This window comes from Engraulis encrasicolus, chromosome 10 (assembly GCF_034702125.1).
Source record: "Engraulis encrasicolus isolate BLACKSEA-1 chromosome 10, IST_EnEncr_1.0, whole genome shotgun sequence".
NCBI classification, from domain to species: domain Eukaryota; kingdom Metazoa; phylum Chordata; class Actinopteri; order Clupeiformes; family Engraulidae; genus Engraulis; species Engraulis encrasicolus.
The window spans coordinates 34,965,338-34,977,837 of record NC_085866.1 but is presented as its reverse complement, the minus strand read 5'-3'; the positions used below and the strand labels follow the sequence as shown (position 1 = coordinate 34,977,837).

Here is a 12,500-nt window from a genome sequence, read left to right as displayed (position 1 = left end):
AGACAGACAGGAACACACACACACACACACACACAGGCACACACACTCAGTCTCATACACTTCAGTGCACTGGATTCCAGTACACATGCACAGACAGTCAGACACACAGAGACGCATATAGTCTTCCACACACACCAGCTCACCAAAGACACACACATACATGCACACTCACACTCTCTCTCAGTCATAAGAAACGCTTAGTTATACACCAAGACACTCAGACCTGCACATCTTCATACTCTAAGCTAAGGCACGCACATCCACCCAAACTGAGGGGTGTGACCGTGACTCCTCTTGCCTTGGCCCCCTGCTGCGCGCCCCAGATGGAGCACTTGAGACGTCTGCCCTTGGTTGGGAAGTACACACACACACACACGTACACACACACGCGCACACACACACACTCATGCACACACTCATGCACACACTCACACGCACACAGAGAGATACACAGTCAGAGACATGCACGCACACGCACGCACGCACGCACACAGGGTGTGGTGCAGACTCCAACCCCCCTGCTGTGTGTCTGAGTTTGTTGCACTTGAGGCTTCTCTACCCTCTCACCACCCTTCACACACTCTCACACACACCCTTGCACTTTGGGGGAAAAGTGCTACACGCCTCATATTTGAGGGAGCTGTTTAGCTTGCACAGCTTATTTTCAGACAGCATTTTAGACGTACAAATCACCACCCTATCCCCATTTACTCCCTTCCCTCCCTCCGACATCCTTGTTTATTTGTTTGTTTGTTTGTTTATGTGTTTTGATGACCGAATCGCTGTGACTGATGGCAATCTTTTCCGGCCATTGAGCGCTGTAGAGCAGGAAAGGCCATCCAAGCGTTCGTCCGTTCGGCAGGACATCTGAGCTGCGGCTGGGTAACAAGTTGCTGCTGAGTTGGCTGGCTTGCATCAGGTGGAGGCAGAGGCAGGTGGCGCTGATACAGGATGACTGTTGGCAAACACTCGCTGGGCTCCAACAGCATGTTTAGATGGAGTCTAGTCTGGGGCAGCAGGTCAAACAGACAGCAATCGACCAGACACGATGCGGGGAGGTTTTAAATACACACAGTATGATGTGTGTGGTCTGAGCTCTGAGAGGCAAACAGGTGGCAAAGATACAAGAATGACTGTTGGCAAACACTCACTGGGATTGAACAGCATGTTTACATTGATAGTCCGGGTCAGGAGGTGAATTGGAGGACAATCTACCAGACAGGTTATGTGTTCAGGATGTAATACTACATGCAGCACAGTATGATGTGCGTGTGATTTGAGTTCTGAGCTGGTTAGCAAGTAGCCAAGCTTACTCACATCTTGTTGAGGCAGGCAGGTGGCACTGATAACAGGATGAATGTTGGGCCCTCGCTGGGGCTTCAAAAGCATGTTTGGATTGATGGCTGACAGGTGAGGTGAGGTGGAGAGCAATCGACCAGACGGATGGTGGCGAGGCTGGGAGAGGACGTGCACGACTGCATTTGAACCCTGTCGTGTCTATTTCTATGCAGGTGTGCATGTGTATTCTTGTGTGTGGGAATGTGTATTTGGTTGTGTTTGTGTACTGCGTGTGTAAATGTGTGTATGTAAGGAAAGGGATCTAATCTCAAAAGAACAAATTGCACAGGGTAAGAATCGCCACCCAATCGTTAGTTAGGGCACCTGAGCTGCGTCTGGTCTAGTAACAAGTGTATAAGCTTGCATCAGGTTGAGGCTGGCAGGTGGCACTGAGACAGGATGGATGTTATCAAACACTTGCTATGCCTGAACCGCATGTTTAGATTGTAGTCTGGGGCAGCAGGTCAAATGGAGGGCAATCGACCAGACGTGATGTGGCGAGGATGTTATACATACAGTATGATGCGTGTGGTCTGAGCTCTCAGCTGGTTCACAAGTGGTTGAGCTACAGTGTAGCTTGCATCAGGTTGAGCATGCAGGTGGCACTGATAACAAGAATGCATGTTGGCAAACACTCACTAGCCTTAGAATTGCATGTGTAGTCTGAGGCAGCCGGTGAAAGGGAGAGCAATCGGCCAGCTGAGGCTGATGCTTTTATCCAAAGCGACTTAGTTATTTTACAGGGTATTGGTTATTGTCCCTGGAGCAATGTTGGGTTTGGTGTCTTGCTCAAGGAGTAAGGATAGGTAAGGATGGGATTCGAACCTGCAACCCACAGATCTTGAGGCCACCTCCCTAATCATTAAGCCACGGCTGCACAGGCATATGATGTGTGTTGTCAGAGCTGAGCTAGCTAGTTAGCAAGTGCCTGAGCTAGTTCACATCACATAGAAGCAGGTCAGTGTTTTCTGCAGAACACCATGATGGTTTTAAAGGCTATGCTCTGCAGAATTCTGAAATACATGAAACCCTCTGAAAATAAATAGCTTGTGCATTTCTTTGTTAAACATGCTTTTTAAATTACATACTCAGTGCAAAAGCTTTATCTGTTCCAGGAACCTAATCGATGTGTTTGTATTTCTTGTCAAGGTGACCTCCTTAACAATGAACTGCAAACCCTGCAGGTGACACTGGTACTGCCTGAATGCTGCCTACTGAACTTGAGCAGCATATTTAGAATGAAGTCTGAGTGAGTTGAGAGGTGAAATGGAGAAATGAAGCAATCGACAAGACAGACAGGTTGTGGAGAAACTAGCTGTGATATGATGAAAGTGAATGTGAAGGTCCCACTGGGGAAGTTCTACTGTCACTGTGACACAAGTCGAGCTCTGTGCTGGTTAATCACTTCCCCATCTCACCTGGCGGTGTCAGGAATCGAATCGCCAATCTTCATTACATTTCACTTAGCTGACGCTCTTATCCGAAGCGACTTACATTACATTGGTGAGAGAGAGAGAGAGAGAGAGAGAGAGAGAGAGAGAGAGAGAGAGAGAGAGAGAGAGAATGTTTTTGAGAAAGAATGTGTGTGTTCGAAGTCAGGGGTAGGCTTTAATATCCATCCTGTATGGCATGCCCATCCCATCTCACCGCCAGCCGGCGGCCATGACAGGTCTCACTAACACAGACAGGAAGCAGACCTGGCGGCCATCCAGTCGTCAGCAACTCGTCCGAGTAGCGTTTTCCACCCATTAGAACGGGGCGGGGTGGAGTGGTGGAGCTTGATGGAGAGGAGAGGAGAGGAGGGGAGGACCAAGACACACACACACACACGCACACACGCACACACACACACACATACACAGGCTCTCCTGTACAGTAGGGCAGAGAAGAGAAGTGGGGTGGGGTGGCCTTCAGTGGAAAGGGTAGGGTAGGGTAGTAGGTGGGCAGGGTAGTCCTCTGCCGCCATCGTATATCTTGCCCTCCTCAGGAAGACTTGTCTCAGCTCAGATTTATCCAAGAGAGGGAGAGGAAGAGGGAGAGGGAGAGGGGCCCCCTGACGGTGCTACCCCGGCCCAGCCTTTCCCTTCCCTTCCATTCCCTTCCCCTCCCTGCCCGTCTTAATGGGGATGAATGCGGCCGGGGCGATCAATGGCTGAGCAGTGCCCGATCAGCTGACAGGTGTGGATTTTCCAGCCTTGATGTCATTAGCGGCCGGCTTTTCTGATGCCGCCTCTGGCATTAGCGAGAAAACACCCGAGGATGCCAGTATGTGCAGTATGTGCTCGCTCGTCATCGCTCTCCTGTAGCGGTGGCGTAGCAATGCGGACAGAGGGGAGGCTCTCTCGTGAAACCACCCTGCCATACCACCACTCCCGCCCCACCCCACCCCACCCCTCTCTCTCTCCACTCCCACTCTCACTGCACCACACCACACTCATTTCCACTTCGACTACCCCAGCCCCTGTCTGTGAGAATCCATTATTTACCACAGGCTGGGGTTTTGCTTGCTGGGTCGTCCCGAGTCCTAACAGAGTGGGAGAAGGCAGGCAGACAACATTACGGAAGTAAAGGAGTAAGAAGACAGACAGTGACGGTTGTTAAACTGCGAGCTCTTCCTAGTTTTCCTTTGAATTTAGATGACAGGATAAGAAGTACTCTGGATAAGTGTTGTCGGGAACACTGTTGTGGTCCTGTTAATGACGAGCATCAAAGATGTTTTGTCAAAGACAGCTGGCTGGTTGCATGACGCTGATGGAAACTGCTTGTTTATTCTGAACACATTGTTTTTTTTGCAGCTTACAATCTGCGGTTCTGAAATGAATAAAAACAGAGTTTGCCGTTGTAATAGTAAATTGATGAGTACCTGCTTGTTAAAAAGTAAAACAGGAAAGTGCTGTCAGTCCATCGTACATACACAACACAACAGACTGAAACTGACCCTCGGAGACGCTTCTGAATAATCTAGTACTTACTGTAAGGGAGCTAGGGTGTGTTGTTTACTGTCATAACACCAGTGCCTGGTTGGTAAACAAAGAAGGCAGTCTCATAGAACGTAGTCATGTTTGTTTGCCATTGTTAAATGTCATTAGATTTGACAACAATGATATGATAATGAAGTTCTGTAGTGCTTGTTGGTACACTGGCATTGCTACTTTATACTGTAGATCTCGCAAATGGGTATGGATATCGTCCATATATTTCATATTTCATATTCCATATAAATATATTTTGTAAAAAAAACACATGGATTAAATCTTAAATACAGTGCGCACACATTACAGGTGTATTGCTACTTCATGGGCAGAAGCAACGGTAATGGAGTAGATCAAAGTCATCTTGAAACAAATAAAAAGGTAAATATGGTTTAAAACAAATGTTGGGATTTAATAGGGGCCAGATTTTTATTCTTCACCCACCTTCTGCCTTGCTCAGTTATTTGTTTCTTTGTGGTATCAGCAGTGCTTCATAAGTGTTGTTAATAATAGATATGGTTAACATAAAGCTTAAAAAAATGATTCAATCTCCACCTCCTTGACACCTCCTGCCACTCATTTGTCACTCACTCTTCCATGCAAATGCATAACACACACACACACACACACACACACACACACACACACACACACACACACACACACACACACACACACACACACACACACACACACACACACACACACACACACACACACACACACACACACACACACTTTGTAACATACACAAAACGCCACCCACGTTTTCTGAGATCCAGCTCAGGGGGTGCTTGGCTGTCAGCGATGTTTACCCTCAGCCTTCCACCGGTGACACAAATGTTGAGCCTGGCCTCCAACCATCCAAGCTGCACGGTCAAAGGTTAGCCGCTCCTCCAGGGCAGGAGTTAATGTCTCCATCCACAGTGACATGACTGTCACTCGATACTTAATTTGCTTCACTGGCTGGACCAGGCTGTGCTCGGCTGGGTTGGCTAAGGCTGAACTGGGCTGGGGCTGGCCGGGAAAGCCCTATTTTTCCTCCTCACCGTGTGTGAATGAAGCACTGTGTCTCCTGGAAGCCGCTCAGCAAATCTTGACCCGCTGATCTTGGCTGTGTCTTACACCGTTAACCACATTAGCAGGCACTGTTGGAGTATATCAAGACGTGGAGGAAGAAGCTGAGATGCCATTTCACAGCCACAGTGGGGTGGGGTGGGGCAGTGTTAGCTGCTTGATTTTTGTCGGTGGTCACACAGTAACGTGATCAAAATGAACTGCATTTTCTTCTTACGGCAAGGAGGCCATATGGCTATCCTCTTTTGTTGGTTTTGTTTGTTTGTGACTCTAGTGGCTATAGAAGGATTGAAATGACAAAATACGTTAGAATCTGGCAGACTTCAGTACTGATTCATTTTTGGCAATGATCAGTGGGCAATTTGGCGGAGGTCTGCGTCCTCTGACTGCCCGTCCAGGTTTTGATTTTTATTTGACTTCTGCGTTAGTTAAACAGGTCTCACTCAGCAAGCATGGGTCGCCGCTGCTACCACATAGACGTAGTTGTGAGGGTTGTGATTTGAGTTGAGTGATCTCCGCAGCAGACTGAGTCGGTGGCATTGGGTGTTGCAGCGCGCTGTTGGCAACTGCTAACAGGTCTCCCTGTCTGTCACTCTCCACTGGAGAACAGCTTGGCAGTTTACCCGCCCAGGGAACCTGACCGACCGGCTGATGGAGGAGGGAGGAAGGTGGGGAGGGATGGAGGGAGGTGGAGAGGGAGGAATGGAGGGAGAGAGGCAGAGCAAGAGCACCCAAGCTTTGCAAACAGGACTCCCCCATCTTGTTACACGGTTTGACGCTCGTTCGTACTGACGAGCGACAATATCGCTTACCGTACAAAAGCAAAGCTTGTGTTCTCAATTAATCACCGGTTAAGCCATCTGTTTCATCTTTTAAAGGCTGCGTTGCTTGTCCAATTACGGTACAACACGGTAATGGCGTCCAGGTATTTGTTTCTGGTGGCAGCCGCTCTGAAATGGTAGCGTAATGTTATTCTACCTTTTTAATTTGATTTTGTAGTCCTGTCATCTCTGTTAGACAAGTTGCTGTGGCGGTTACCGTATGTTGCCGTTTGTGTGTGTTTTTTTTTGTTTGTTGGCACTTTCAGTGTGTGTGTGTGTGTGTGTGTGTGTGTGTGTGTGTGTGTGTGTGTGTGTGTGTGTGTGTTTTCATGATGTGTGTGTTTTCATGGTGTGTGTGTGTTTGTTTTCATGGTGTGCGTACGTGCATGCATCCCTGTTTTTAGAAGCGACGCCACACGTCTTGATGTAGCGCTGCTCTCAATTTACCTGCTGCTGTGCAGCCCGCTACCTTCCACACTTTTGGCACCACATGCATCCTCTTAGCCACCTGCTGCTCTGCCACAAGGAGCAGGAGGAGGAGGAGTGAGGAGGCGAGAGGAGGAGGAGGAGGTGGAGGAGGAGGAGTACGTAGAGGTGGAGGTGGTAGTGGAGGAGGACAGGTTTTATCTGCCTCACACAGAAGAGCAGCAGCGCTATCTTGTCAGGGAGCCAGGGAAACGGGCGAGCGAGAGAGCGCCCCGAGTCTGTCACAGCCATGGCGTGTGTGTGTGTGTGAGTGTGGTGTGGTGTGTGTCTTTGTGTTTGTGTGTGTGCCCAAGCGTTCCTGTGGTGGGTTTCTCGGCAGGCCCACAAAGACATAGGATTTGGCGCAGCACTCACCCCTGCTGAGGCCTGCGCAGGCAGGCACTTTATTCTCTCTGGCTTCTTCTCCTCCTCTTCCACCTCCTCCTCCTCCTCCCCTCGTCTTTCTCTTCTTCTGTGAAAAAAGAAAAAAGAAACTCCTTCAATGTCCTCCTGATGTGGTGCCATCCCCGCTCTGCATATTCATGGCCTAGTGTCAGAAAGTCGCTGTTTCGCAGGTTGAGTGTATTTAACCTTCTTCTCCAGCTTTCCTGCTACTCTTGAACTCTTTTTTTTTTTGGTTGTTTTTCTGAAAGAAATGCTAAATAAAGATGGAACGTGACGTTTGGGTCATCTTATTGTCAAGCTAGGTTTTTATCCATTGACCTTGTGTGACTATGTGTGTCCATAGGGCTACAATCTGATGTGACGTCTGTCTTAGCTGGCGGAATATAGGCCTACAATGTGAACCTTACAGATCATCAACATCTACCATACTCATCACATTATATTTAGCTTTCTTCAAAGTGACTTACCGGTACTTATTTTAGGTGTCTTGCTTAAAAATCAAGAATGGAAGGTGCAGGGTGCACCCACATTCTTCCCACTGGATTTGAATCTGTTTCCAAGACAAACTAGCCAAATGTTATCGCATGCTTCAATGTCCTTTAGCCAGTGAGTGCTCTTCTTCAGACTTCCTCTGAATTCAGACAGTCTATGCAAACGTCACTAAGACTATTAGGGTACACAAGAGTACTCGTTTAATAAAAATCTATTCTGATTCTGTCTTTCCCCTGCCTGTCTTTGTCTCTCAGCGAGTGTCTTAGAGTCGGCTTCCAAAAACAGATCTCCTTCTGTCCTCAGTTCGTCCGCATCAGCCTTTGTCCCTCCACGTAATTGATAACAGATCTTGGGCCAATAAAAAACTCATTCTGATGCTGTCCTCCATGTCTGTCTCTGTCTGTCTATCTGCAGACACATCAGTGTCCTTGGCCTGTTAAAAAAATCTGTCCTTCGTCCTGGTCTTGGAGTGCTTTAGCCAATAAAATCTGATTGTCATTCCGTCCTCCCTGTCTTGTCTCTTGTCTATTTGCAGACAGCTCAGGTGCACATCGCGTCTGCCTCAGTGTCCTTGGCCAGCAGTGAGGGGCCAACCTCGATTCATTACACCGCGTTCCACATTATTACGCAAATGACATTTTTTGCCGTTTTCCCAAATAATCAATAGAAATGACAGTCGTCATATTTTTCAAGTCATCAGCCATTAGAGTACAATTTTAAACGTTTTTGAATGAACCTTCCAATGACAACGGTATTTTTTTAAATAATAAAAAACTTAAAATGCCCAAAATGCTCTGTTCCAATTAATTACGCAAAACAGTTTTGTAGTGTTGTAATCCAAATTTCTTTCTTTTTTTCCCATTTACCGGTACATCAAAACAGTTGGCATTTGGTACCTTCAATACATTTCAATGTTCAAAACTTTGCTATAAGCTGTAACTGGAATGCTGCATTTAATATTGAAGTTATGGAAGCCCAGATATCCTTGATGCTTTGATCTCAGCTGTTTTTGTTTGTTTGGTCGGGTGACCCACACTTCACTCTTCAATATACCCGTAGATTTCCATGCCACGTTTAGGTGCTTTGGAGATGATGACATTCTAACTCACCAGACATAAAATCCCATTCATTTTCAATGGGGTTTTATGTCTGGTGAGTTAAAATGTCGATACCACCAAAGCACCTAAACGTGGCATGGAAATCTATGGGTATATTGAAGAGTGAAGTGTGGGTCACCAGACCAAACAAACAAAAACAGCTGAGAGCAAAGCATCAAGGATATCTGGGCTTCCATAACTCCCATGCAATGCCCTGCCATTGACTTCAATGTTAAAGGCAGCATTCCAGTTACTAAGACAAAGAGGTTATCATCAAGTATTGAACATTGAAATGTAATTTAGAAGGTACAAAAATCCAACTGTGTTGATGTAAATGGGAAACAAAGAAAGAAATTTGGATTACAACACTACAAAACTACTTTGCGTAATAATGTGGAACAGAGCATTTTAAGTTTTTTATTACTTTAAAAAATACCGTTATCATTGGAAGGTTCATTCAAAAACGTTTTAATTGTACTCTAATGGCTGATGACTTGAAAATTATGACGACTGTCATTTGCATTGATTATTTGGGGAAACAGCGAAAAATGTCAGTTGCGTAATAATGTGGAACGTGGTGTAGTTATACAATCCAGTGCCATGTATTCCAAATGACCTGGCATTGCCTGTCCATTTCGACCAGATGATCATTCCACCAGCCAATCACCTGGTTGAGTTGGACAGGCAAAACAAGGTCATTTAGAATATGTGGTACTGGATTGTAAATAATGAATCTAGTTTCGCCATCATTGTTGGCCAGTAAAAACTCATTCTCATTTTGTCTTCTCCAGCTGGCTGAAAGCTATGGCCTAATGGTTAAAGGGGACGTGGTCTTAAGATCAGAGGGTTGCTGGTTCGAATCCAACCCTTACCTATCCCTTCACCTCCAGCCATGGCTGAAGTGCCCTTGAGCAAGGCACCTAACCTCACATTGCTCCAGGGACTGTAACCAATAACCTGTATCTAAATAACTGTAAGTCCCTTTAGGTAAAAATGTCAGGTGAGTGTAATGTAAAATATGTCAATGTCCCTTTGCAGACGTGTCGGGGGCGGCTACAGTGGCCCACGGGGCTCCGGGGGAGCGCAGCGGTCTGGGCTCGGTGCTGCGGGACCTAGTCAAGCCGGGAGACGAGAACCTGCGCGAGATGAACAAGAAGCTGCAGCACATGCTTGAGGAACAGCTGACCAAGAACATGCACCTACAAAAGGTGTGTGCGTGTCCGTGTCCGTGTTTTTGTGTGTCTAAGAAGATGCAGCACACACTGGAGGAACAGCTGGAGCATAGTCATTTGGAGAATATGTAAGAGGTGTTTTTTGAATGAGGGAGTGACAAGTGCACAAGTGACTTACAAAACACGTGTGTGTGTGTGTGTGTGTGTGCACTGCACGTGCGTGTCTAAGATGTTTCAGCATATGTTGAAAGGAGCAGCTCACCAAGAAGAAGCACCAACAAAAGCTTAGACACACCATGCTGTGAGTGTGCGTGTGCGTGTGACCAAGAACCTACAAAAGGTTAGCCCTGCCACCACCTTGTTTTGAATGGTCCTTTTCATGTGCTAATGTCACTGTGTGTATGTAGTGTGTGTGTGTGTGTGTGTGTGTGTGTGTGTGTGTGTGTGTGTGTGTGTGTGTGTGTGTGTGTGTGTGTGTGTGTGTGTGTGTGTGTGTGTGTGTGTGTGTGTGTGTGTGTGTATATGTATGCATATATGTGGTGGGCACGCGTGGGTTTTGGACGGGGTTGAAGATGCTGACTCTTTTTTTTTTTGGGTGGTTCTCACCTCATTCATTGGGGGCATTTTGGGGTCTATGTTCAGGTTCCTGAGATAACCACCTTGAGGTGAACAAAGAGTCCTTAAAGTCCTTCCAAACGTGCCGTGCTGTAGCGCCGCGCTCCCAGGCGATAAGGCGAGCCGTCAGGAAGTTCAACCAAGGACTGAGAGGGAAAAAAAACAGAAGGGAAACGGGTGTAGAATAATGAAAACAAGAGGCGAAAGCAGCAGCTAAAATCAAATACGGGAGAAACGAGGGATAATAAGATGCAGTCCTATGCCCCTGAGGCACAGGATGCTCAACTGTTGAGCCTCAGTGTGTGTATATGTGTAAGTATTTGTGCCAATAAAGTGAAGCGAAGCCAAGTTTTATTTAAAATTGGGCTTTATAAGACAAGCTTAGACTTGTTGTACGTGTGTGAGAGTATAAAAGTGAGCTGGGGAGTGGGTGTGTGCATGACATAAGAGGAAAATCTCTCCGTTCGGAGTATAAACTTGGAGGGTAGAGTAGTGTTTTTATGTGTGTGTGTGTGTGTGTTAGAATGGCTTAAAGCTGTGAAGTGCGTGCGTGCGTGTGTGTGAGAGAGTGAATGAGCAAGTGAGAATATGTGTGACTTAGAGAAAGTCTGTATGACTTGGAGCTGAGAAGAGTTTTTGTGTGTATGCCAGTGAGTGTGAGTGTCTCTGTGTGTATGAAGCAAGTGAGAGTGTGTGTGTGTGTGAGAGAGAGAGAGAGAGAGAGAGAGAGAGAGAGAGAGAGAGAGAAGGAGCAAACAAGTGTGTGTTCGTGCATGCGTGCGTGTATGTGTGTAGGAGGCGGCGGCGAGTGAAGGGGCCTTGCGTTGCGACTGCTCGCAGCGTCGGGTCGGCATTCATCTGCAGCCAAACGGTGGGCGTCTCTTAATGCGGCATGTGTTTACAGATGCAGGAATAGAACACACAACTCGAGGGGAGAGGGCTTGAGTGTGTGTGTGTGCCTGTGGGTACGCAGGGGGTTGGGGAGGTGACGTCGTTTGAAGGGCTTACACTTTGCCGCTGTTGCTCACCAACAACAATTAACCTCAGTGTACTCCTCCCCAACTTACACACACACACACACACACACACACAGACACACACACACACACACACACACACACACACACACACGATATTCAGTACATAGCCTGACGCAGCCTAATACGCCCACCCACACGCCCAGACATCGCACACACTCGAGTGTGCCCACAAGCAACGCACATACACATGCACACACAATCATACCCACGCACTAGCCTACCCTCCACCCCGTGGTGTCACTGTCATAGAAAGCCAGCAATCGCGCCAGCCAAACAAACCCACGCTGCTGCCAGCGACCCAGCTCATCTCTGCTCAGCTCTACGTCTCTCCTTTTAAGTTTCTCGAGAGGTGTTGTAGAACAGCCAAGGCTTCCTCTGCCATTCACCCCCGAGGTGATGTGATTTCCCCTGTTAACACATGTACATGTGTTTAACTGTGCTGTGCACATTGCATTGGCTCACCTCGGTGCTGCTGTGTGTGGGTGGGTGGGCGTGTGACGGTGTCAGGGTCAATGTGTGCGTGTGTGTGTGTGCGCGCATTCATGCGGAAGGGGATTCATCTTTGTGTGTGTGTGTGACTGGGTGTGTGTGTGCGCGCGTGCGTGCGCGCGTGCGTGCGTGCGTGCGTGCGTGCGTGCGTGCGTGTTTGTGTGTGTGTGTGTGTGTGTGTGTGTGTGTGTGTGTGTGTGTGTGTGTGTGTGTGTGTGTGTGTGTGTGTGTGTGTGTGTGTGTGTGTGTGTGTGTGTGTGTGTGTGCGTGCGTGCACATGGGCGTGTGTGTTTATCGCTGCCCCTGTTGCCAGAGGCTGGAGACAGCCTTGATCCTTGGCAGAGGGGGGTTATGCAGGAGCCTTGGGCGCCCAGGGGGAGGTTGCAGGTTACACAAACACCCGCTTTTAACCTTGGGCAAGCAGCAGACGGACGAAAAGTAGTGGAGTGCGGCATCGACCTCCAGGCTCATCTGCAAAAACTAAACTTTACCCCATCTTATTCTTTTGTTTTTCTAT

The 12,500-nt window shown here is 47.6% G+C and overlaps 1 protein-coding gene across 2 annotated transcripts in view; it reads left to right on the top strand.

Annotated features, from left to right (window-relative positions):
- The window catches only part of gripap1 (GRIP1 associated protein 1), a 102,916-nt gene that overhangs the window by 82,821 nt on the left and 7,595 nt on the right, over window positions 1-12,500 (top strand). For both annotated transcript variants that reach the window (XM_063208710.1, XM_063208709.1), the window contains one exon: window positions 9,706-9,875. In XM_063208710.1, the coding sequence (XP_063064780.1) occupies window positions 9,706-9,875 (170 nt within the window). The remainder of the gene's footprint in view (window positions 1-9,705; window positions 9,876-12,500) is intronic.